This window comes from Penicillium manginii (assembly GCF_028828005.1).
Source record: "Penicillium manginii strain IBT 31320 chromosome Unknown utg000006l:1.0-4164085.0:1.0-4166146.0, whole genome shotgun sequence".
Taxonomy (NCBI): domain Eukaryota; kingdom Fungi; phylum Ascomycota; class Eurotiomycetes; order Eurotiales; family Aspergillaceae; genus Penicillium; species Penicillium manginii.
Window position 1 is genome coordinate 3585509 of NW_026643107.1, and position 26140 is coordinate 3611648.

Genomic DNA, 26140 nt, shown 5'->3' on the forward strand with positions numbered 1-26140 from the left:
TTCAACCTCCGTGGGTGTACACAGTGGCACAATGAGTTCATCCACGCATACTTTGACAGCCCAAACTTCAATCGACTCGATTCCGTCGGTAGTGACTCCTGAGTCAAAGCCAGAGGCTCCAATTTTATCTGATCATGAAACAAGCCCCCCCACGACCAAATGCCACCGGGCCTCAGCCCGAGACCCCGGTCTTACCTGACCCCGAAAAAGCCCCATCGCGGACGGGTCGTACCCAGCCAATCACTGCGCCTCCCAAACTGCCTACAATCGCGCCTTTCAATCCATTGACTTCACTCAATCCACCCTTGAATCCTCCTCCTGTTCATGCTTCTGCTCCTGCTCCTGCTCCTGCTCGACCCGTTTCTGCCCGTCGCCCAACAGTCGAGTCTGCTGTTCGAAGCAAACCCGAGTCTCCCGTTTCAGGCAAACCCACAGCTGATATTCCCACTCCGTCAATTAGCATTCCTTCTGAGTCTCGCCCCGTCGGCGGCCGCCGCGGCAAGTCGGACGATGACACCAACGGCGCCACTCGAGGTGGCGCGCTCGTTCACGGTGGTGAGGGTACCATCTCCAGCGCCGGCCTTCAGATGCCCGGAAAGTTGCTCAACGATCCGGATGAGAAGGGCGCCTTGAAGATCAAAGTTCACCTCAACCTTCACGCCAAGGTCCGCCTTGACTTGGACGCTCAAATTTATGGTGATGTGGTTATTGGACTCCTTTGAAGTGGTGCGTGTGCCGGTGCTTTTGTTCTGGTTGCGTCCCTGATGTACGCCATGGAATTGCGTGGATCTCTATGCTTCATTACATGAGTTCAGCAAGGACAATTTTTGATACATGATCTGGCTTCTTGGTCCTCCTGCTATGTCATGCTTGGTACTTGATGGACTCAGCCAAAAGCAAATAGACACGTTTTATAAGCATATTTCTCTGTCTCCAGACGTTACAATGGCCAAATGCGGCCATTGCTACCCATATATCTAGGGAAATCCTTCAGTAGAGTGTATATGTATGGCATTCCCCCGTAACTTATTAAGTTAACACTATTCCATCACTCTTTTCATTCCACCTTGTCTAGTATCTAAAATGTCTATTTCGGTTCTATGCAAGTATCATCCATTGCTCTCTTGAGCCGGCGGTTGACCCCTTTTATGCCGTCCTGAATTCCTAGCTCTTTATCTTCCTCGTGTTGCCCCTTATATTTTTCCTTATGAAAAATCTGCGATACCTCTTCCAGTGATCTTCCTTTTGTCTCAGGGAAGAAGAAGTAAATCGAGAAAAGAAAAAAGGATAGAAATCCTAGAAACACACAATAGTATCGCCATTTCATTCTCGAAAATGCCACAGGATTAGCAAATTGATTGGAAAATATACCAATGGAATCCGATAAAAGGGTCACAGCCAGACCTTTTGCTCGTAATTCAAATGGAAGGATCTCAACCGGATATGCGAAAAACAGTGCTGCATAAGAAATGTCGTATGCAGCAAAAAAGAGAAATAGCGTCGGGATGACGGCAACTCCAGCAGATGATATGCCGTTTTCTGCGTAAAGACCCGTCAAGGTTGCCACCACAGCCATGGATACTAGCATAAAAATCGTGGAAAGAAGCCATAACATTCGGCGGCCGTATCTCTCCGATGCCAAGGCTCCCACCCCAGAAAGCAAGAGATTCCATATCTGAAGTCCGAGGTTCAAGGAGGCTTGATCCAAAGTATTCTTGACTCCAATGGAATCAAGTATTGCGGCAAGATAATATGATATGATTCCTGCAATCATTTAGTAACCATCTGTGATGGAGAAAGGTTGTTTTGGATACGACTTACCATTTCCGGCCCATTCTTCCATTATGCCAACCAAAATACATATACCCAATATGTGGATATATCCTCGCGAAGATAGAAACTTTTTCCAGCCCCCTTTATTCGAGCTCTTTTCCAATGGAATCAATGTGCACATTTGTTCGAACTCATGTTCAACATCCCTGTCCCCGTCGACCCCATTCGCATGATACTTGATCAGAATTTCAAGGGCCTCAGCTTTCCTGCCAGCTGACACCAGCCACCTGGGACTCTCGGGGACGCACAACAACCCCAATAGTTGGAAGGCAGGATAAATCAACTGCAAAAGGCAGGGTAGTCTCCACGACCAATCATTTTGCATGCTCAATGTCGACACTGTGACAACTCCGGAGGAAATCGCTCCTAAATACCAGGTGGAGCTGTACAATGCGGTCACAGTTTGTCGCATTCGCGGGTGGGCTATTTCTGTGACGAGCAAGGGCGCCGCGATAGTGCCAGTTCCCACACCTATTCCGGCCAGAACTCTTGTGCTCATGAGTACCCATATGCTCGGAACTGCGCCTTGTATTACAGCTGCTGTGATGAGAATGATAGACCCGAGTCCCACGCAGAACTTTCGACCAAAGAGATCGGCGATATAAGACGCCGGTATAAAAGACACTGAGCTTCCAAAGCTGCCTGCAGCGATCACAAGCCCCAGCATTGAGGGGCTTAAGTCCTGTGTGAAAACGGCAACTTGAATGGCAGTATCAGCGGCTGTAGTTCCAAAGCCCATGTATCTTGCAGAGAGGCTCACAATGTGGGAGAACAAGTAAACCGTTGATCAAACCGCCGTTGAATCCATTTGCAGCCGAGGTCGAGAACATGAGACAGATGCCAAGATTCAACTGTCGAAGCCCTCTGTCTCTAAGCCACATGTTAGCGGTTGAAAAGGTGATGAAAACCCGCTTGTTTATCTCAGATGAAGTAGCTTCTTTACCTGGACAGAAGGTGGAACTACTCTCTGCGATCTCGAATTTTAGACAGAGTACTTATATTATCTTCTCACACATGTCCTCGATGGTCTAATGTCTGCTTGATCCCTCTAGCATACCATCAAACCCTTTCGTTGTGTCAGCAGTCAGATGGAATGAAGGGGGTAGAAACTGTTCTGTCTTAGTCCCTTGTCCGCTTTCCTCCGAGTATACCTTGCATTCAAGTTGGGTTAATTAGGCGAAGTTCCCCCGGGGGCTGGGGTCAACTCGGCGAATCAAAATACTATGTCGAAAAGGATTAATTATAGCCCAGTCACGGATTCCTACGCGAAAACATCCAGGGAGACAGACGCATACATAGATAGGAAGGAGAAAAAAACATAATATAGTGATGAAAGAGGCAGCAAAAAGTTTATTGGCCCGAGCCCGGGATCGAACCGGGGACCTCGCGCAGTCAATGCTTTGGGTGAACCCTAAGCGCGAATCATACCACTAGACCACCCGGGCAATTGATATTTGAGACTCCGATAGTGAATTTATAGTCCTGCTTTTGTGAGGTTTAAAATCAGAAAAAAAGATACAGTACCGTGGTTTTCGAAGATGCCAAAATATCGTGGAGAATGCGATGAATTTTCAGTTTGAAACACCGTGAAATCCGCTAGGCTGAAAGAGGAAGCTCCCCCAGCAGCCCAAAGAGGTAATATTCACAGCAGCCACGCAGGGATGTAGATCTTGCAGACTGGGAATCCCTTCTTTCTCATTTTGCGGACGGTCGCTGTTGATAGAGAGCAGTCTCTCCCTCCTAGTCCATAAACATTGCATGCCCTGCTATTTTTCGAGAGTAGCCCAGCTTGCTTGCTGATCCTGTGGTAATAGATACTCTTTCTTTTTGTTCTCCGTTTGGTACACTGGTAACTATTGGCTACTTTGTCGACTCAGAATGTCGTTGATAGTCGTCATGATTTCAAGCATTCTTTCTATTTATTTGATGTATAATATCAATCACATATCCAGACAGCCCTAATCATCCTTTATTACCGGTTGAACCTCTTCAGTTCTAAATATCGCAGACCCGGATAGACCAACATGGCCCACGACGAGCCAACCCATATACCGAGATCCGAACCATTTTCACCTACCATCTTGGCGATCGGGCCCGCGAAATAGATCTGGTTCATGCAGAGAACTGCACCAGCCCAGCCAATCAAGAAGGCTGTCATTGCGGCCAGACCGAGAGGCAATTTTGAGCGATCAGCCCAGGCTTCCCAATCAAATCCTCTTGATCGGCGGAAGATGAGGTGTTCCTCTAGAGCGATTGTAAGGTAAATGCAAACCCAGTAGCCCATAAGCGCAAGCCAATTTTCGAAGATAGCGAATAAGTAATTTCGACCGGCTACAGCGCAGACAAGGTAGATGATAACTCCAACACAAGTCCAGACCCACCGAGGAAGTTTGGCCGGGTAGCGACCTAACATCTGGAAGCCCAACGAGGCTGAGTAAGTTCCAGCGACATTGTTCGCAATCTGACCCATAGAAACCAAGACGCCTAGGAACTTTCCAAAGCCACCAAGTCCGTTGTAGCCAGCGAGGATTAATGAGCCAGCGGAAATACTCTCGGCCACTGCCCAGTCAGGATGGGTGGCTGTGCCGGAGCCAAGACCAACGCCAATTAAGTTGGCAAAGGACAAGGCCATGCCAGTACCGAGAAATGTCATGATGAAGGTCTTCCACTTCTTTGTGCTGGGTGGAAAGTAGACATAAAAATCGGCACCAGCCGGGGCCCAAGCAACACACGAGGAAAGACAGAGTGAAAAGAACGAGAGGCGATTGCCGGCGATGGTTTGCGGCGAGCCGGTAGAAACGATCGAAGTGTCAAACTTCGGACCAGCACTACCAACAAGGATGAAAGCTGCAATGAGCTGAGGGATCCAAGCCCAACTATCAATCGTTTGATCAGTATCTCAGTGGGTTTCGACCAGAGAATAAAGAGTGGTGAAAATCTATTTACCGTTCATAGATGTGGAATATGCGCATGCCAAATAGGACAATGATCCAAGTGATAACTACGATGATAACCACGCCGACAGCCACGGTCATGTTATTGCCAGCCACAGCGGAGAGAACTTGACCACCCACAATGCTGTCAACCATACCGTATCCCAGCATGATGATTATGTTCAATAGAGCGCATATTTTGCTAGGGTAGTATCCCATAAAGTATCGTGCCACAACCTGATTATATCAGTCCATCCGTAATGTTGGTCGATAGATGCGCAGTCGCCTGGATGACATACCATGGTTCTGTTCCCACTAACTGGGCCAAATGTTCCCATGTATGCAACACCTGCAGCTCCCAATAGAGCACCGAAGGTAGCACATAAAGCGGAGTCGACAAATCCCAGCCCGTAGCTTGACGGGCCGAGCATACCGACGGCCATGTTGTTCGCCGTGATATTCACACTGAACCACATCACAGCCATCTGCATATAGTCCGCCGATGTGACCTTGGGCTTGCGTTCTCCGAGTGGAACGCGCTCGATGCCACGCGACTCGAAGAACTCGAACTGTGCTAGGCGGGTATTCAATCGCTCGAAAGCATTTTTCGGCGACGGCGAGCTTAGCTCCGACGATGGCGTTTCAATTGCCGGTGCATTCTGAATACTCTTCTCCTCGTCTGCCCTAGTTCGCTCCATATTGTGTCTTTTTTTCTTGTTCAATTTTTCAAAGTGAGCGGGCGCGAGCACATCGATCAAAAATCTTGAGAAAATTTAATCGCGGCAATCGGAGACGGGGATCAGAAAAATAAGACCACGGGGCTTTCGAGAAGCGCAGGGAGAGAGCTCTGCCAGGGCCTAGTTTTGATGGAGAAATTCAGCAGAGCAGTGACACTCTCACCATGAAACTAAATAGCGATGGTGTGGACATACAAGTGGAAAGATGTTTCGCTTGGGTGTAACCTTCACCGGCCCGTTCCAGGGCTTGGCTATCTTGCCCCACGATCTAACATTTTGCTTAGCAGCGCCACTAGGCTTGTTTCAATCACGGCGAGATGTCCTCCACCGTGGTGGTGCACGGAAGACGGGTGATAACGGATCTGATGCTCGTAGGTCAGTCTGGAGTCCACACATTCCAGCCCCCCCCCCCCCTTTCACCTTTTTACCATCTGAATTTACCTTCTGACCCCACCTCCAGCGCTTATGGAGTCTTAAACTCCGTAAAGCTTACTTTTTACCTTAGGATGATGCACTGACCTTTCCTGCCTCGAAATATGACTCTGGTCTTCCTTTCACCCTGAAAATTTCCCGAGTTCTGGAGCATTCTGAAGCAGTCTTCCCCTCCCCCTTGTTGATCCCTGCTTGACCTAGTTAGTCCCAGAAAAAATGATCCCTGCATACTTGCATACGGTAGGAAACTCAAATTAACGCCCGAAGAGTCCTTCTGCGTGTGAGTTCATCCGCTGGCTTTCCTACACATAGCTTTTAGTCGGCATATTCCGCACCTGATCATTTACTTCGGTGCTCTCCAAGGCAAATCAATCTAATCCCCACTATGTACCCGACTTCATCAGAGACGCGCAAAACCACTTGGAGTGGCGAGCCATTTTTCATTTGAGTATCTGTCTTGAGGATGCTCGACCCTCGCTGTGTGTATCGAGCTTCCTTCGCTATTTCTTCAACTTTCAGGTATAACTGGAATTGTCCGGAAGCCACCTGCTTCCCCATCCGAGCTCGACGTAAACATCATCTACTCGGACTACGGATCATTGTTTGGCTTTTGCAACTTCAAAGCAAGCATGTTTGAAGCCGTTCAGTTGAGAGACTGTCATACTACTACTGTAGTATGATATTATCTACCAACGGCTTGATCGCTGGGATCTAATCAACGCTGGACTCGCTAAAAAATGTTGCCGGTCCCAGCTGAAGACCCACAGAAACTAAGATACACGGCCGATCCTTTTTTTTTGTAGAAAGTAGTCCAAGTATCGCGTTGTTCCGGGGACATTCGAAATACATTTACCCCCATGGCTCTGCTGACTGCTCTCGTCGCTCATAGCCTGAAACCTGGGCGCATCTTCGGTTCGCTCAAGCTTTTTGATCCGTTTCCCACAGACTTACTTCACCTCGATTTTGTGTCAAAATGTCCGACAGTGCATAAAGCGATTCGGGGTTCATCGTGCTGAACGAGGAGGCTGTCGATGAGCTCGGCATGGACTGGGACATTTTGAATGACCTAGTCGAACGTTGGGGAAACCGAATCATGACCGATCTATAAAGTCTATCCCAGGAAGAAAGAGACGCAACCACTATCATTCATGAGTTTGGTTCTGAGGAGTACATTGATCACAAAAGACAACGAGAAGAACGCGATGAGCAGGCAAACAATGCTGATTTCACCGGAATCGAAATCGAGGGAAGCCTGGACTCCTCTTATGCTGGTGACAATAGCTGTTCTAATGACGACATTACGCCCATGGAAGAATACACGCCAGATTGGGCTCTGCACCTCACCCAAAAAAAAGAAGAAAAACAAAAAAAACATACAACGGCTATTGTATGTCTGTGGTTACCTAGCGCCGACGAATTTGGCCTTGGCGGCTCGCCGCCCTAGTAGGGGCCGCTTCAGTCCTTCACCTGAAGGGCCGAATCTGATGTATTATAGTCGCTCTATAAATTTCGATGAAGAAAGAATCATTGAGGTACTCTAATATAGTAAAGACTCCAATCTACAATGGTATCTACACAACCCTTGGGAAGCCAAGATTAATTTACTAGTGGGGAACGTCATGGAGTTTCAATCATCCATGTTCACTCCGACACCAGAACAGAAACAAACTAAACAAAAACGAAAAAAAAAAAAAAAAAATAAGCCCCCGCCATCCACGGCCGGGTTCCAGCAGGTGGGAGAACAGGGAGGACAGCCTGTGGGAGAAGAAAGATGAGGGCGAATCCACCATCCGGTCATACCCGGGGCAGGTGGGAGAAACAGAGGAGATTCAGCACATAAAAAAAAGAAAAAAACCACCCACACAAACACAACACATCCCTATCACCGGAGGCGGCTGGCAACGAAAGCAGCATCCGCGAGGGCGGTAGTAGCAAGAGGACCAGCCACGCTGAGGGCACCGACACCGACTCCGAGCCGCTCTAAAGACACATCTCGATGTAAGTATATATGCCTGCCTAACTTGCGGTTATCTCAGGCCACTTACACTTACCCTCGGGAAAGCCGTCCCACAGCAACCGCCGAGCCCACCGAGCAGCACGGGGAAGCAATCCCATGCGGCGGCGCGCCGTGCAGCCTCCACCTCCTCCGCTGCGCGCTCGGTAGCGGCGCCCACAGGGTTGTTGATGCGGGCGAGAGCCCGCGCGTTGCGTCGGTTGCGCCTATTTTGACACAGTTAGCGTTGTCAAAACGGGCGGGGAAAAAGCGAGACTTGGAGTCAGGGGAGAATCTATGGCGATCGAAGTTGAAATGGTAATAGATATGATATTAATATATTGATATATTGATAGATAGTAATGTCTAACTGTAGGTGAGACTGGGAATGTTCAGTGTCAATATACTTACCAGTCAGTGAACGCCCACAGCCCCCCCCCCCCACAAACACGGCCACCCCAACAAACGCCCCCACAGACGCCCAAACCGCCAGGTCCACTTTCACAGTGTGATCGTGGCCAGACTCCGTGATCAGACGGCTTTCGTTTCGGCCGCTGGTGGGGTCGTTGGTGTGGATTGTGGTCGTGTTCGACCACGAACCTACGCTGGAGCCGGGGACAAAGGAACCAGCAACGGAGCCGGAGACAAAGGAACCAGCAACAGAGTCGGCAATATTGGTGAGAGTGGGACCCGAGGAGCCCAGCGCAGGACGATGAATCGCAACCATTTTGTGTAGACACATGAAGAACTATCGTGAGGTTGGTGGGATTGCTACTTATATACAGATCACTACAGCAGGCGGCGTTCTAAGATCAACTCCAAGGTATAAACTGATTGGAAGACCCGAATCGAGTCGAAGTGGTTTACCCAAGATTTGAAGACGTAACGATCAGAATCATTCAGTTTGATCTTATTCTACCCTCTAGTTTAAATTATTTCGGCCTTATATTAAACCCTATTTCAACCTCAACTAATATTAAGGCACTCTTACTTTGAGCTTGATCTACAAATTACGCTCAGGATCAAAAGATGAAGTTTTCCATTCGCTTGATTAACTTTTGCTTTATTCTTTGGTTGTTGCTGATTCTTTTTTTTGTGTTGTTCCTTCCTTATGGGGATGATCCAGTATGTTTACTACTACTCGATATTACTGAGGCCTGAGGGCTCAGGCCCCAGGTTACTGAGTCAGCCGGTGCCCACCGTGCCTGCCATGTAGATAGCTTCTCTCCATAGCATCTTCATGTCACCACCATCTTCAGTCTCTCTGCGAGTATCCCTATCCTGTGCCTCCAGTAGTTTTTACATGGTTGATCCTAGGCCGCCGCCCAAAATTGACGGATCTTCCCACCTTGGAATCTTGTAAGGTACTAGATTAGTTTGGCATCATCATGAAACTATAATCGATAATCGTAGCCAAGCTTCCCAAGGGTTTGAGAGGTTTGATGCCACTATCTACGTGGCAGTAGTAGAATTAATTCGAGAATCAAAGTAACCTTGGAATCTTCATGCAGATAATGTACCGCTACCATCCGTACATCGGGGTTGATTTCGAGACCGCGTTTCATCCAGGTGTCGATTGTTAATGAGTTGACGCTGCTGGTGTAGCCTGGCTACAGGCATGCGGTACACGTGAGCATGATGATAAGCAATGTAGAGATTCTGAAACAAAACCTTACTGCTATAGAATCTCTTGTCGCCATTGCCCTAGAAGGATCCCCAGCAGCATTAAGCGCTGCAACAAAACAATTGCTAGAAACAGAAGCGAGAAGTTGACACTGCCGGTTTCGAAGGGCCCCTGTTTTCGCCTGGAAGGCGAACTTGAGCGGCTTTGTACAGATTGCCATTTTGCTTAATCCGTAACTCACCCTATCATTACGGAGTCGCCGACAAAATTTTCCTTACGTCCCTCGAGAAGGATAACCAAAGCCAGACCAGAGACTTATTATAGCCACAATGTATCTGATTCGTACAATATCAGCAAGCCAGGTTATGGGGTGGCTGCAAGGAAACCAGAACGGATCCGTAAAGAACGGCAGGTCTAGCTGAAGGGTCACGTCATTCGTGCGGGAGTCTTCAGGGCGTTCAGGGAAAGGGCTGCAGGGGCTGAAGTGGTAGGGCGGCAAGGGCATTCATTATACCCAACGAATCGAAAAAAAAATGTCTTCAACAAAAACATACAACAGCAGGGATTCGCATGTGGTCACCCACCATACTACTAACCTGCCGGCGTGTGGCTTAAGTACGGCTGAGCGGACGGGAAGCCCTGTTCTCCACACCCTATGGTCGTATGTGTGAGAAATCGCTCCGAGTAGAATCATATAGCAAATGTGTGCAGGCTTCACCCGTCTCTACCCGCAAATCGTCTACCTGTACGCGAGTCTTTACGGGGACTGTGGCCTAGTAAGCTTCAATCGTTCTCATCCCCACTACACTACTGGGAAAAGAATTTCGATAAATCATTGCATTCGGATCCTAACATACAGCCTATCATCTTCCCTCTATTTGATCAAGATGACTATCCCAGCAGCAATATTTGCGAATTCGTTTCAACGCCATAGAAGGGATTCTGGGATGGGCGCAGTTTCAACCAAGCTTGGCATAGGCGTGAGCCAATTATGTCGGTTGAATACATATGAACCTTTTAATCCAAAATGTCAGTACAATACAATAAATAAGCCGCATATCGGCTCTAGACATCTTCCATACCTTAACAGTCGGGGCAGTCACAGTCCGAGCCGGATGTAGTGGAGACACCACCACAGCAGTTGTCAAAGATTGACAGGCCATCCGAGATCGAATCAGCCTGGCAATCGTTGCCATCCTGGAAGGTTCCACCCAATGCATCGCAACAGCTTTGAGTTCTCGGTGTATCCTGCTCGCCGTTCACGATACACTTGCAAGCGTACGTTGGAACCGTGAGGGCGGCAACGGTAACAAGAACAAGATTGAAGAACCGCATATTGGAAGAGAAGAAGTTTCAATGATAATAAATCAAATGGGAAGGGAGTTGAGAGTAAATGATGTAGACTTGTAGGGATAATGGTGGATGTCCAGCTGGTAAGTCTTTCGGAGGCGGGTTCTTTCCCCTTAAATATTGATCTTGGCCATCTTGTCTCCAAGGTTGTTTAGAAACAATCTCTATATAAATCCAAATACTAAGATGCGACGCTATACCAAAATCAAATCAAAGCCCCACAAGCTGAAGGTTTCCCCTCACGGGTAGAGTGCCCAGGTGGGAAAATAGGCATCGCCAATGGAGCTGCTTTTCGTAGAGATTTGGAATTATGCTACTCCGGCAACTCCGTGCATCCCGTCTCAAACCCTTATTACGGCTGATAGCGAACTTGCGGGCTTGGTAAATCAGTTAAAAGAGAGTCGCTCTTGATTCATAACATAATAAAAGACACGAAAGAGGTTTCATAAGACATCGAAAGGAAATCAGGAATGTTAATAGGAGAGGCGCATAGAAAGACGTATAGATGTATTGAAGCATGGGCTGACAATGGAAAAAGGACGACATTGCTCTGAGGTCTCCAAGAGGAAAGGCAAAATTAAGTACAGACTCGGAGTATGTTATCAAATTATATTCTAATCAGAGCCTAATGTCTTAATTGGTAGCGTTTATTTGACGGGGTGCGCCCGATGCCAAGGAAACGTTCTGGGGCGACTCCACCCGATACGAGATGAACAAGGGTAACGGATACGAATATAGTATTAGATCTTCAACAATTCTCCAACTGTTCATCGAAATTTGACCGAAGCATCATCATGACCCCTAGCAATCAATAGTAGACCACCGGGGACGCCGGAACTTTAACTTAGAACTATGCAATCCTTCAGCAGGGCCCTGATCACTTCTTTTACTAGCATAGCGTGTTTCAAAGGCGAGTTACCCCTCAAGTTGGTTGTCAATGGTGGAAAGGGCTAACAGAAGTAACCACCTGGGCACTATTTAGACCTAGGTACTATATATATCAGCTCTGAAGTTTCTACAATCAGGGGCCAACATCGACCTTTACCATCTCTTCATTACCTACAAACTCACAATCAAATTATTAACATGCGGCTGTTCGATCTTATTGCAGTGGCATTTACTGTGCTAGCCATTCCCGCCTACGCTTGCAAGTGTGCAAGAGACGGACTCGATGATCCCAGCTCAACCCAGACTTGCTGCGATCTGGTGAGCGGAACTTTCCAAGATGGTGAAGATTGCCAGGCCGATTCAATCTCGGACTACCTGGAAGCATTTTCTATCTGTTGCAGTAACCATGGATTCCCCTCCGACTGTGACTGCCCGACTTGCTAAATTTATCATCACGGGTATCTATTCCGTTAGTCCCTCTTATAGATAATGAAGATACTAATGACCATCCAGACGAAATCTTCGATGAACTTCATGTTGCAGATCCCGGATTATGGCAGTTTTCGTATACTTTTCATTCCATTCATTATGTGCGGAATATATAATGAAGGATTTTTTTTTGACTTATGGGACATTGGTGTGACAAAACAGGGATGAAAATGTCACAATGAGACTTGGGAATGTTACATAGGTTCTTCTGAAACTTTTGAATATTAAATCGAATTTGACAGGCAAATTTCGACCGTATTATCCATTTTTAGTATGGAGATACAACAAGAGGAGGATGCGGAGTAATGTTCTAGATAAATGCAAAATATATGTGACCTCGGGATGTCTAAGGAAATCTATGGCGCAGTGCAGTGGTTTGTCGTAATTGGGATGAGAGAAAGGCGGCTTCTGCCCCCTCAGCAACACCATCGCCATCGCCACCACCAGCATCTAGCACCTCGCAGTAGGCCACCAGAACTTAGATATTGAGTGGTCGGAGTTGAGATCACCTCTGAAGTACATAGTCCAAGTTGTAACTTCAAGTTGTAACTGTAACTTACATGTTGATACTACACACTGGTCGATTAGCCCTAACTGCCTGCTTATGTAAACGTTCTCCCCTCAAGTCCCCCTAAGCCCGTTGCTCCCCGCGTTTACTTCCCAAGTCTTTTTTATTTCTGTCTTCTCATAGAATACCCCAAGGTCTAGTCACCATGCCTGAGGGTTCCTGGCAGCGAGTGCGCACCTACGCGGACCACCTGGGTCATCCTGTCGTGCTCGAGCAGTACGTCTCGCCAGACTACGAGCCAGAGCCCGATCACATAATTCCCATCCAGGTCTACAGCCTTGTTCCCCTGGACGACGACTACGAAGAGCTGCGAGATTACCTGATGCAGACATTCTGGAATGACGAAGTCAAACCTTTGTTCGAGATTTATTCATACCGCCCGCCTGATGGCTTTGCCTGTATTGAGCATAACCGCGTCGAAGTCGCCCGTCGCAAGCAGCAACATCAGGCAGGGGTCGAGAATCCTCTCCCATTGATTCCGCAATTCAACCGTAGCAGCCAAATCTCAAATATTGGGTTTTGTGTCCTACTCCGATCACATAGTTATCGGGTGGGCCATGTGCATTCCTCAGAGGAGCCTGCTGTGATAGGTGAAGGCCCGGACTTGCTCTACTTCAACCGGTTATCTTCTAGCACACGCAGTGATGTTAATGTAGCGCAGCACTCAGACGAGGGTGATGAGGAACCCCCATCAGAGGTACTTGAACTAACTATCGAGAGAGTTATGGACCAGATCTACATTGGCCAGATTATTGTTCTCGATCTCTTCAACAACGTCAGTAGACCTCCGGAGCGACATGCCTTGGATGTTGACGAGGGTGATCCTCCCAGCCAAGATATACCGACAGAGGAGCAGTTTCGTGACCAGCTTGGCCAGGAAACCTCAGTTGGCGGCTTCTCTCTCGATCCGTCATTCCAGATTTCTCAGGAGGCAGACATTGTAACAGTCACCAATACCCCCTGAGGGTAAAACCTCTGGTATCCAATACATTATCCATGCGGCTTTTGACGCAGCAGCTTCCTCTCTCTTGGAAAGCACAGCGCGCCTCTTCACAGCGTCAATAGTCTCCCATCTCCCACCTGGGGCCAACAAAACACTCACTCTTAAAATTCTTCATCCCAAAGTTTACTTCTTGGTCGGCCATCCGCTCCGCCCAAAATGAGGTTCTCGAAATTCTATCCCAGCAAGACCAAGGAGGGAACCGAGAAAATCCCTTTTCCATCGGCGCCTTGCAAAAAATTCCCACGGATGATGATCAACCACCAGCCTTTAAACGCATTACTCCTCAACAACCCGAAAAATCTATCGCCTACTCCAAGGGAAGAAGCTGCCACAAGGACGGCTATCGTATGTTTACAATTGTTCTTGATCGCGCCAGGTTTGTCTCCGAGGCCGGAGTCTACTTCTACATGACGGACTGGGACCATTCCAAAGATGCATAGATCTCTCCTGATGATACGGATATTGTGCGGGTCGTGGACATGAATGCGGTTGCTGGGCGGTTAGGGGTGGTCGTACTTGAAGGATAAGGTAGTCTAGTAGATCAATTGGCACTGTTTGTATCCATGATTGTATGTGAAAAAAAGGTCGAGGTACAGTCAAACCCATAAGGATACTGATGATATATGATATAGGCTCGAACGCTAGAAAAGCAGCCAAATCAGGCACTGGCAACAAAACCATAAACATAGATGACCAGTCTAGACAAGGTAGTCTTTTTAAGAAGAATGATATCCCGCTCTGCTGGACTCAATGGAGCCTCATGCAATAACTTCTCGAAGTCCAGCGTGATTGGGCCTCTGAAAGTTCCGTTCTACACGACTGACGGCTGCGTACATTGAAGGCTAGCTATTTGCTGGCCCCCAGCCTCTGACAAAACTCAATCATAACCAACCATAATGGTGTTTACCGAACGCGGATCAATATTACCAGGTCGGTAGCGAGCAGGTAGCGCCAACTTCGTTACGCCCGTAGAATCCGTATACTTTGTATAGTGATCAAAAACGGAATATTACACCAGCAACTCCAGCAACGTAAAATATTGTCTCACTTGCCTAGATAAAATTCTAAGTATACCTGGGTACCTCAGCCGCATACGCACGCCACGATCTCCCTGGTCTCACTCTCAACACTTCCTCAAAAGGGAAATAGGCTCATCAACCACGACAAGATAAGAAACGACCGTTTTCATCTATAAATAGAGAGGGGGAAATGGCTGGGACACACTTGCGCAACACATTCCACATGCTTCATGCCACATGCCAGCCACGCAAGTCACTTCTGGAACAAAAGCTCCACATGTACCGCTAAACCCGAAACAGAGTATCCTCTCTCAAAGATCGTGTCACATGACAGCACCGCCACATACCGCAAAATACGAAAGGCCCCATTTTTTCACTATCGATAACGGACACGCCGTACCAACGGAATACAGTCAACAATGCGAACCCCCCTTCAAATGTCCATATCCAAATGTCTGTCTAAAGCAAGCCACAAACTCCACTGTGGAGTCAATGTATACACCGCAGACGCCATGCCCAATACTCCACCACATAAAGAGTCGACATGCCCACACCGTGAAATGAAAAGGGCCAGAAAATAAAAATAAAAAATAAAAAATAGAAAAAAAAGTTAATTTCGCACATCTTCAATGACTCGCACTGGAAACCCAATTGGAGCTAGAGGGCTCAAGAGCGAAAGCGAGAAAAAGTACCCAACTCTCTCTATATTGTACATGTACATATACTGTAAAGTAGGGTAACCCGAACGGCCATAGACGTGATTGATTCCCCACTATAATCCACCTCCACCTCCACCACTCACCCATGAAGCATCCATCCGCCAAAGCTATCCTATCGCATTTGACCTTGAATGTTACTTGTCAGCTTGCACCTTCTGATCGCAATCACGAGCATGACATGGGTTAAGTCTCCACATTCCGCGTAAACCCTTCTCCACAGAGCATATGACACTCACTCACTGATACTAGGGTACATACATACCTAGACAGGTGCTCTAATGATATAATAGACTCGACGATTCCGACAACCATACCCTATCATTACATACCGAGCGACCGGAACAAAGGGAACGAGAAAGACCAAAGCTCTTGAAAAAAGTACTAATAAAATTCAATTGCAACATCCAGCAAATCGCCGATCAGCACCCCGGATAGATTGCGTCAGCAAGCCCCCAAGAGGGAGGGGGGGGGGTGAACCCCTAATGTACAATCCGTGAAGTACGGAGTATCCCTACCCTGAGTGGTGCTCCCCGATAGGTTTATCACCCTCACACTCGCACTCAGCCCAGGGATAAACCAGCGATCGGCAGAAAAGGAAGTGGAGCAAGCGGGAAAGCGGGGACTGTCGAAAGAGCTAGGGAGGATCCTAATCCAATCCAATTTACTCCACTCTTCTCCGAGTCGCAGGAGTGAAGTGCACAGTCTATCTACGGAGACTAGAATTATTCCCTCGTATGTCAATCCACTACATGTCCCACTTAAGGAAGTGGTCCATCTGCTCCATACTGTAGTGTCCACCGGAAGCTCACTAACGAGCGGCAGTGGAGCCCTTCTGGCCCCCATATCTCACTCATTGGATCTGGGTATAATAGCCGCGGTGCGTTTCACCCGAAGTGAGTGTATACATGAGGGGCCCCGAGAAACGCCAACAGCCCCATCTCATCTCATCTGCCCCGTCAGACTATGGAGTGGATGTAGTATCTTAATTTTGGTAATGGGTCCGGTCCGCTTCGCTTCCCACCCCATCTCATCCCCCCGCTGAAGTCCTACGCTATCGTTGGGTGGGATTGCATTCCCATGCAGGATGAGATGGATGGCTGCATAATTTAGCAAGGGTTCGAAAGTTTTCTCTCGTCTTCTATTTAGGGGCCTTTGGGAGTCGATCCTGCGAGAAGACCATTGTTGTACGGGATGCTGGGTGTGCCGGCCAGTGAGATCTTGGGGATTGTCCTTTTCTCTTGTCGTGTGGCTTTTGCGCCCGTTGTTCCGCGGGCGGTTAGGGTGGGGCTTTCTATGCAGGTGTGCCGGGATTGCTTAAGTTGGTAGGTTTCTCATCTATGTACATATGTACGGAGGATCCATGCTCTGGTGGAGAATGTCGGGCTGTTTCATGATGGGAGGGGTTGAAACTGGGGGGTATGGATAGGAAGGGGATTGTAGGGCAGGGCTTTTACAAATTACAAGCTACAGTAGTCTACATGGAACTCGAAGAAATCTCATGAAGAAATTGTAGATATTTTTGTCAAATCTATGGATATAAACAATCCATCGCTCCCATAATATACAGTTTTCCATATTATACAGCCAAAACACACTGTACTCGAGCCATAGCCATATAGAACACCGCGGCAAGAAAAGATACCAGCCAATGCAAAGAGACATCATCGCGTAAATCATACAAACGGATCGCAAGTCGCAAAATGAAGAGTAATAATAATACAGCATAATAATGGGAGGGTCGTAACAGACATGAAAAAAACCGCAAGCGAGAAAACCACTCAAGACAGCCCCATAACACACAAATACATTGCTTTTTTTTGGCTGTCCCTTTTTTGAATGGATCATAAGAAATGGTTGCCAAGATCACCCGCACACGTAGGGGGGGGGGCTGCGTCATGCAGTTGCGGGAACGATCGTCGACGTATAATCGACGTCAGACGAAAGGAAGCTCCAACTCAACGGGAGTCTGACGTCAGTGGAGTTGGGTGTTCAGGCCACAAGGCTGCAATCCCGGGGGGGGGTCCGCGAATCCTGAAGCGGAAGAAGGCACCGACGATCTGGGACCGATGTGGGGCCATTCTCGATTTGGGGGTACATGATGTCATTGAGCAACACTGCATACTCCAAAGAAGGTTTACCGTCATGGTGATGATCCTCTGAAGTTAAGCTGTGTTGTGTGGGTTTGGGGGACTTGCTCAGTCCCTGCCCCGACGACGTTGCTTGCCAGGCCAGTCCACCTCAGGATGGACCACTCGCATGTGCCGCGTCAGGGCATCATTGCGACTGAAGGTTTTTTCCTCGGTACACAGGTGGCACCGGACCTTAAGTTTGCGCGCATTGTGAATCGTATCCTCATGGCGGGTCAAATCGTAAGGTCGGGAAAAGATTGAGTTGCAAGGCTTGCCAGTAGATGGGTTCACCCGCTCACACTTGTGGGGCCCAGCCTGAGAGTTGCGTAGTGAGGTGTCGCGGGTAATCAAGTGACCGCCCGGTGTGGTCTGACGGTGTGCCTCACGTTTGTGACGCTGGAGCTTCGATGGAGACTCAAATCGGAGGGTGCATCCATGATAGGTGCAGGTGTATGTACCCGCATCCGAGCTGGTGTTGTTAGGACGACTGATTCGATCCGAGCCTGGTAGCTTGGCCTGCGCCTGCGGGGCCATGTCGCTGCCATTCGAGTCCACGCGAGGCATCCCCGACATTGAGACCGCATACTCGGGCGCCTGCTGCAAAATATTCTGCTGCGTGCGTTGAATCTGCGGGGCAAATGTGAACGGAGGCTGTGAGACAGTCGCGTACTGGCCAGGGAAAGCTTCCATTGTAGTCATCGGTTGCGCAGAGCGCATCGATCCGCTGTCGCGTCGCAAACCAAGAGCGTCTCCCAGGTTAAAGTCGGCCTGCTGAGGGGGGAACAGAGGAGCCATTGCGGCATCCTCGCCCTCGTTAAAGTCCAAGACCGCATCCTTGGGGGGACATGGTCTTGAGGTCAACCGCTTGGGTGGAGGGAGCCATGCTCATGCTGTTCTGAGACATGGGAACGCTGGTGGCCATTTGCGGCTGAAGAGGGGCGGAGCTCATGTCACCAGCAAAAGGCGAGTTCTGGCGGAAGGGGGATCGCTCGCGCTTCATGTTCATGTTCATATTCATGTTCATGTTCATAACGGGAGATCTAGATCGGGCAGACATGTGGCCCTGGTTCGCAGCCTGGAGTCGATCGGCGATGGTGTTGCGGGGAGTCATCATGTTCTGACCCATCGGAGCGGCCATGATAGCGGGGTTGTAAAGCTCGTCCTGGTAGATGTCGGAAATGGTTCGGTCAAGCTTGGGAATTCCAATAGACATAGCACTGTTGTTGGCATATTCTGAATTTTCGTTGGTCTGTAAGTACTCGTCCATCCACCGGTCAAAATCAGGAAATCGGGTCTCACCATTGGTCATCTTCGATTCGTCGAGCTCGTCCAGGCTAGTCTGAGGAGTCACCGGAGAGTTGTGACTCACAGTCGAGACTGAGGGGGCCAGCGAGTGGGAGTACTCGCTTTGTTGCTGCTGTGGTGGTGATTGCTGGTGCTTCTGTTGTTGTTCCAGAATCGCCTTTCTCATTGCAGACTCAGCCTCCAGCGCACTACCATCATGAGTTGATGGGTCGTAGTTCTGGAAGGGGGCGGCCAAAAATGAATTCTGAATAGGCGTCTGCACTGGAGTGGGCAGCGGCTTGGACGAGCTATTGGATCGTCGGTGAGTGTGGTGGTTAGGTGAGACGGACTGGCTGGGCGACTGCTTTTGCGGGAAAGGAATGCGCGCAGGGCTCAGCAGCTGCAGGTTGCTGTCCCAACCTTGGTTGCCGGCAGCGATAGGTTGTTGAGCCAACATGAGGGGGTAGTTTTGCGAATATTGGTTTGTGTTGGTGGGGTGGTAGTATTGCTGAGAAGGCGAGTTGGGACCCTGAATCTCGAAGGATGGGTTGTAGGAAGAGGCCGGGGTCATCGAAGCAGCCCCGAACGACTGGCTATCGGTGGTGGCGGGGGGGGTATGGGATGGAGAAGGTCGGAGATGAGAAGGTGGGTGAAGAAGGCGCGGAAGAGGGCGGAGAGGCGAACTGAGGTTGATATTGGAAAGGTGGTTGCAAGCAGGACTGTTGGTACTGCGAAGAATGGTCGAACAGCTCTGGAGGGTATTGATCGTCTTGTATGATGATGTCTTCTTGCGAGTATGGATCGGTGATGAGACCCTTACGTGGGTACATAAGCATTATGTTATCTCACGTATGGGGACGTCAGCAGGTGGAGGGAGATCGAGTTCGCCACTTGGGAATGGCGAGCTTTTTATAGAGAGGAATTCCGAGGGGTCAAGTTCCGAGAGATCCTTGGGGCAGGAAAGAGTTTGTGGCCGTGCTGAGGAATCTGGTTCGCTGAAGTGAAGAGTCTGGAAACGTCGAGGGTGCGATCGAAAGGTTCTGGGACGAGGTTGAACCTTAAATCAGAAATGGTCTGGAATGGAGGGAGAGTTTGGTTCTGATGGATGACTCGGCTTACCAGATATTCAGAGTGATATAGATGAGTGAGTATGAGTGAAAGTGTGTGTAAGTGTGAGTAAGTATAGGTGAGAGAGTATGAGTAATGGTATAATAAGGAAATGTTTCAAAGGGAATGGTGGGTTCTTTAAAAGCAAAAGGCCGCCATGACGTTTAGGCGTCGCTCAACTTGGCTGCAGCGACCGGGGAGCCCGAAAGATTTCGGTATTACAACCGATCCCCATGCAGGTACTAGTCCCGATTAGGGCTAGTGGTATTCTATTTTACATCTCCATACGGGGCATTTAGTACACTTAGTACTCCGTACATTCACCACATTCACCACACCACCCACCAGATCCACTGATCGCTGATCATTGGGGGTACCGTCTGTGCTGTCACTGTCCACCCAGCTGCCCTCCCTCTCTCTCTCCTCCCCTTGCAGTGGAGTGGTGGCTTTCACTGCCAGCCACATTACCCACCCCAAATCAAATCAAATCAAATCAAATGTCACTGATCGCTCAGTCATTTCTATTGGATTGGAGATCTCAAGAGCCTGTTCCCAGAGTGTCCTGCAAACAAATGAATTAATCTAGGTTATACCAAATACGGAGTCGGATGTATCGGGTTTAGCAAAACAGATTGTGATTATTGATTACCATTCTGAATAGTACACGGTATCATCGCTTAGCAATCTCTTCCTCAATACCTGCATGATCCGGTCTAACGAACTAGGGCACCCCGAGATTTCTACAGGGCTGAGCCACACCTTGTTTTGGACCCGTTGGGCCGCGTGACTCAGTGTCTCTCAGTTTTTCACCCTAGTCGGCCGAGGTCCCTTGCCCAATCCGGTCTAGCCTGCCCTACTTGCTGGGGATCTCCCTTTCCACTAGCCACGTCGTGCTCAGCCACCATGTGGCACCCAGGTCATCGGGATTCCCCTGCATTCTCACATTCTCTGGGTAGAGATAAACCAAGTTGGGCAGGTCCAAAATGCACCAACACCAGCTGAGATACACCTGCCATACCAATTTACCAATGACCAATAACCAATTGCCAGAAGTTTCTAGGTATCTCGATCTGCTCGGCTCGACACTACCGATTCGGATGGGAGGTCAGCTGACTCCATGGCATGAGTACCATGTGACTCAGGACCAACTATGGAATGACTAGCGCGGCTGCGACCGTGTCTTACTGTAGCCTCTTCGGAGCCGCCCTATACATTTTTGGGGGATCTATGGTGAGACCCTCGGCTACAGGCATCTGCCTTATGCGATCCAAGGTTCCCTGGTCACAAGGACACTTTTGATGGTCTGACAATGGCCTGTTTCTTTGACACCGATTTTACATTGAATCAAAATAAAATACATGAAAGAAATAAAATACCGATCAATCAACACAAAAAACATGAATAATAATGATTACACCTATATTTGTCATACGGAGTATATAGTATGTTTAGAATTTTGACTCAGAAACGCCCAGGACGTCAGGAACAAACCCTCGCGAATAAAAAAAAATGATAAATAATAATTAAATAATAATTAATAATTCTCCCGCAGATCCCTGCTAGTCCAACTAGCGTGGCCTGTAAAAAACCGAACACGAGGTCGCAAGCATCTCGCGTACATCGATTGCGCGGGCTACCATCGGCGACAAAGTCCTCTAGCGGCATTCTTGCATGCGTCAAGCTTAGCGTGGTATCTGATCGGGCGACTTCCGACCGAGGGAACGGTGGCAAAGTCTGTGTTTACCTTAGTCTGCTACATTGCATTAGTCTCAGGTAGTTGACATCTCGTGCGAGAACCGGAAAAGGTCCGCGTGATGATTATTATGTGCGTACGAAAGAAGCAAATCGTACGAGAAAGAATCATCTGGTCAGGGCTATGCTGAATACCAATGCCAATGCCAGTACACGGAGATGCAGGAGCCGATCAAGGAGACAGTCCCGGCTTTAGCGCTCGGGTCCTTGGACGGGGGGGCCGAAGCCCGTCCGGGGTGCCGTGCGAACCGAAGAGTCTGGACCCAACACTCTATTATCCCTTAGCTTGAGTCCAACCCTGCCTGTCTGATCGACTACTCACTTGACCTTGACACTTGGTCCAGAATTTCCTGGCCCCTCTAGCCGATGGTATTTTCGGCTCGACAGCCACAACGTGGCCCTCGTCCGGGGAAGTGGCGATTTTCGGGGGAAATACATCTCTATCTCTACAATCTGGCCCACATTCACTTGCCTATTGTAGAAATGAAAACAATGCACGTGTCATAGATGCTCAGCTAAGTCTACTTTAGCTACTCTGCCCGGTCCCTTTCCCCAGGGTGCAGGCAGCGCAGCGCAACGCAGCGCTACGGTAGTAGCCACGAAATACACTCGTGTAAAATCACCACCTTGGTCGGGTGCATTCAACAGCAACCGGCCCGATCCACGCTCGGTCCCCCCAAGAAAAAAATTTTCATTCGTGATCCTTCGCGGTGGAATCCCGGCGAAAAGGATAAGAGGTCAGCACCTTAACGGCTCAGAAGTGCCGGGCTAGAGGCCCTGACAGTCTCAAGTCCTGCAGAGCAGAATTAGAACAACGCTAATGCAGCGTGAAAATTTTTCGATGCAAATGATTGGACCTGGTGCACAGCCACAACTGGAATGTGCTGTTTTCCTGGTGTGGTATGGGTAGATACGGGATACGCCGCGAACTTACGCACTAGTAATGCTGCAGGTTGGGCAGGCTAGAAGGCGCTAAGAATTCGAAAACCCTTCTAGTGCCGGCGACCCGGCACCGGGATTCTCCGTCTGCATGTCTGATATTGGATGGAAGAGATTTTCATGGCTTAGTGCTTGGGTTACAGCTTACATCGCATGGTAGGAGTACTGCGCTCCGTGAATATTTGGAGATCGTCCGAGTTATCCCGATGGTGTGCTGAGTTTTGATATGTTGGATCTATCCTGGGTGAGTATGTACAGTAACTAGTACCTAGGCCTAGCTACTTCGGGATGTATACACTCCATGCGGGAAACAGACCGCGCTGAAAAATACATCCCAGTTGTTTTTGTTTCAGGGAATTTCTATTTTTCGAATCCTGAAATGATATTCAAATATTTGTCATAAAAATGAAATCATTAAAAACAAGGAAATGTTTATGTACAAAACTGGGAAAGACCTAGAACAACTTGAATGATCAACATGGGATAGACCCACGACAACACAGGCAAGGGATACCAAATGCCCTGTGCCGTTGCCTGTCAAGGGTCCGCACTGTCACCCTTAATCGTGCTGCCTTCAAAGCACAGCCCAAGATCGGCAATCTGAGAACATGACTGGCTGGCAGAGATACATGCATCTAACTTTCGTCGACGGATCTCCGCGAGGCTCGAGTGCCGACACTCACCACGCATTCCCATTCGATGGACTCTCCCAGCCAGTGTTGCGTGTCCCACCTATTACCAGGGTAGAGTCCAGCTGAGTTCAGCCTCGACACTTCAAATCAAGTTTCACCTCAGCCAATGACAGTCTGTACATTGGTCGCCGATGTCTTGATAGAGTTTTAGCTTCGTTCTCGAGTGGCGTTGTCCTGGCTCGTGCGAATTCCCACCAACCGGAGTCCAAGGCTCCGCGTATGGCGCTGCCATTCGTAACTCAGCTTGCTTGACGTTTATGCGGATAATATCTAGAATCGGAGGTGTCGAGGGCTTGGTCGTTGCGTGGCCGGCAGCTTGTTTCCACTTTGATCGTATTCGTTCTCGGTTTATGAGCCCCGGTTTGGCGATACGGTATGATTTCAAGTGGATTCCAATGCTATTGAGACGTGTTCGGTCGAGACTCCATGAGACACGAGGCCTTAACAAATTGGTATCGGGGGAATTCCTCGCTCAAGGCAGACTCAAGGGAAATAAACTCTCTCTATTCTACAATCCAAGTCGCTTCAGTATCCTGCCCTAGAAAATACCCAAGGAGTAGTCCACAATCCTGGAAACAAGAAATAAGCACTAAACCTTATAAACTTTAGCATCTGCAACATCTATAAACTCAGATTATAGTTAAAGTAGATCTATGCACTCGCCTCCCCTACCCAATCCATCTCAGCCCTACCCGAGAGCAAGATGCCTAACTACGGTAGTTTACCTTGAATTGAACCATCCTACCTACCCAATACTCGGCTTAGGCCGGATAGCAAGCACTTCCCCCGCAAAACTCGCCTCGCCACCAAACCTCCTCGCCCGAATCCCCACCTCCATAACCGCCTTCATCTCCTCACTCCCCATAACAAACGCCGTCTCCACCGCACTCCCCCAAGAACCCCTCGCCTCGGGATCCGCCCCCCGCTCCAACAACCACCGCACCCTCTGCACCGCACCAGCCATAACAGCATACATAATCGGATGATGCGCCACAAGCTCCGTCTCGCCTTTCTGATTAACGGCCGCGCCGCGCTCAATTAAAAGCTGCATAATAGGAATACGATCCGCGTCGAATACTTCCGGCCGAACGCTGGATCCAGGTGCCGGCAGCGCACCCGCTGCATAGTGAAGCGGATACCCGTAGCGAATTTCGGCGCCGGCGTCAAAGAGCATCTGTACGGCTTCGAGATCGCCTTTTGCGGAGGCGGACTCTAAAGCCGCGCATGACTCGTAACTCAATTGATCCGTTGCGCCGGCTGAGGTGCTGAGGCGCTGGATGCCGAAGTTGGGATTGGCCCCGTGCGTGAGAAACCAGCGTAGTAGGGCTGTGCTGGAGGCGGCGACTTTGGGTAGCAGGGGGGCGCCGGTGCTTCCTGATGAGTTTGGGGTCCAGCCATGTTGGGAGAGGAGGGTGAAGAGGGCGATTTGGCGGTCTGTTAGTGTGGGGTTGGTGGTGTGGAGGATTTTTTCCGCTGTTGATGGGGTGATTGGGGCGTGGTGGGAGAGAAGATATTGGGCGACGGGGATGTTGGAGCCGGTTAGAGCGGCTTCTAGGCCGAAATTTAGGATTTGGGCCGTTGGTTGAGTTGTTGAGAGGATGCGCTCGACTTCTTGCGGCGATCTGGTTTGGCAGATTGCTTGGAAGGTCATTAGGCCGTTTGGTTTGGGCTCTGGGGGGGATTGTCGCGTGCTCTTGGTGCTCTATTGGGCCGGGGCTGCTCATGTTGTTGTGCATCTCCTGCTCGTTATGGCTGTATTCTCCGGCTTGTTGGCCGTTGGTGGTCGGGTCTGCGAGTGCTTGTTGCCTCGCAGCCATTGCTTGTAGGGCTCGAGTCTGAGCCTGGAGCATTTGCTGCCGTTGAAGTTGTTGCTGGTACTGTGCAGAAGCTTGCATGTTGATCGTGAAGCTTATTCTTAGTTGGGGATGGATTATCGGTTGGCCAGAGAGATTCCAATGGGGGGTTTTGGGGGCCAAGTGCGCCCTCTTCCCCTGAACAGAGGGCGGGTTCTTCGGAGATTATGTGTCCTTTGGGAGATAGTTTAGCGAAGAAGAAAAAAGACTTGTTCTAATTCTGAGTATCAAATGCAAGGGAGAAAGACTATGCAAGAACGAGATGGCAAGTAGATGTGTGCTATGAGAGTGAGATGGGAAGTGCGATGTGTAAGATTGGCCAAGACGCGGGGGTGGCCTGACGTCTCAGGCCTGGTTTTGTCGCACCATCGACTAGTTAATTGGTGGCTAATTTTATTCGTTATTTTACATTGACCTTTGGGGTCCCTTCAATAACCATACTCTAAATATCAGCCAAAGGTACAAGCACAAAGCTCCCGAGTCTCTTTCCAAGGGTAGCGGCTAGATTCCCCACTATACATAAAGTATAAGTCAATCCGAGTCATAAGATAAGAGAGAATATTTCCTTGATGTTAACTAACTAATGAGTATCCCATCGTTCGTCGACATAGGAATACATAAAACGAACCCCATTCGAATAAGACAGATGGCATGAGGCTGATTCCAGGAGACCGAGAATCGCCCTGTGATGTGGTACATTGATAGAAACCCGCAAATTCGCACAAATTCGCACAAATTGTAAATCTCTCGACTCCTTTCTCGCGAGGGACCGGATCACCCTTGGAGTGTATTGGTT

General features: G+C 49.0%; 7 protein-coding genes across 7 annotated transcripts; 1 reads left to right on the forward strand and 6 right to left on the reverse strand.

Moving 5' to 3' along the window:
• Positions 1 to 452: 452 nt before the first annotated feature.
• Positions 453 to 2714, reverse strand: N7533_009711 (uncharacterized protein; the record flags this gene model as incomplete). The annotated part of the gene is made up of 4 exons (XM_057106361.1): positions 453 to 791; positions 1397 to 1764; positions 1822 to 2532; positions 2594 to 2714. The coding sequence occupies 4 exons, from the start codon at positions 2712 to 2714 to the stop codon at positions 453 to 455; spliced, it is 1539 nt and encodes a 512-aa protein (XP_056957810.1).
• Positions 2715 to 3805: 1091 nt separating this feature from the next.
• Positions 3806 to 5464, reverse strand: N7533_009712 (purine-cytosine permease family protein; the record flags this gene model as incomplete). The annotated part of the gene is made up of 3 exons (XM_057106362.1): positions 3806 to 4709; positions 4780 to 5003; positions 5066 to 5464. The coding sequence occupies 3 exons, from the start codon at positions 5462 to 5464 to the stop codon at positions 3806 to 3808; spliced, it is 1527 nt and encodes a 508-aa protein (XP_056957811.1).
• Positions 5465 to 7817: 2353 nt separating this feature from the next.
• Positions 7818 to 8655, reverse strand: N7533_009713 (uncharacterized protein; the record flags this gene model as incomplete). The annotated part of the gene is made up of 3 exons (XM_057106363.1): positions 7818 to 7913; positions 7987 to 8155; positions 8378 to 8655. 3 exons carry the CDS (start codon positions 8653 to 8655, stop codon positions 7818 to 7820), a joined length of 543 nt encoding a protein of 180 aa, XP_056957812.1.
• Positions 8656 to 10635: 1980 nt separating this feature from the next.
• N7533_009714 (uncharacterized protein) lies at positions 10636 to 10887 on the reverse strand (the record flags this gene model as incomplete). Its single annotated transcript, XM_057106364.1, has 1 exon — positions 10636 to 10887. One exon carries the CDS (start codon positions 10885 to 10887, stop codon positions 10636 to 10638), a length of 252 nt encoding a protein of 83 aa, XP_056957813.1.
• A 2105-nt stretch (positions 10888 to 12992) lies between these two features.
• On the forward strand, positions 12993 to 13811 carry N7533_009715 (uncharacterized protein; the record flags this gene model as incomplete). The annotated part of the gene is made up of 1 exon (XM_057106365.1): positions 12993 to 13811. The coding sequence occupies one exon, from the start codon at positions 12993 to 12995 to the stop codon at positions 13809 to 13811; it is 819 nt and encodes a 272-aa protein (XP_056957814.1).
• Positions 13812 to 17783: 3972 nt separating this feature from the next.
• Positions 17784 to 19837, reverse strand: N7533_009716 (stress-regulated transcription factor RPN4; the record flags this gene model as incomplete). The annotated part of the gene is made up of 3 exons (XM_057106366.1): positions 17784 to 18567; positions 18620 to 19684; positions 19731 to 19837. 3 exons carry the CDS (start codon positions 19835 to 19837, stop codon positions 17784 to 17786), a joined length of 1956 nt encoding a protein of 651 aa, XP_056957815.1.
• Positions 19838 to 24236: 4399 nt separating this feature from the next.
• Positions 24237 to 25142, reverse strand: N7533_009717 (ankyrin repeat domain-containing protein; the record flags this gene model as incomplete). Its single annotated transcript, XM_057106367.1, has 1 exon — positions 24237 to 25142. One exon carries the CDS (start codon positions 25140 to 25142, stop codon positions 24237 to 24239), a length of 906 nt encoding a protein of 301 aa, XP_056957816.1.
• Positions 25143 to 26140: the final 998 nt, after the last annotated feature.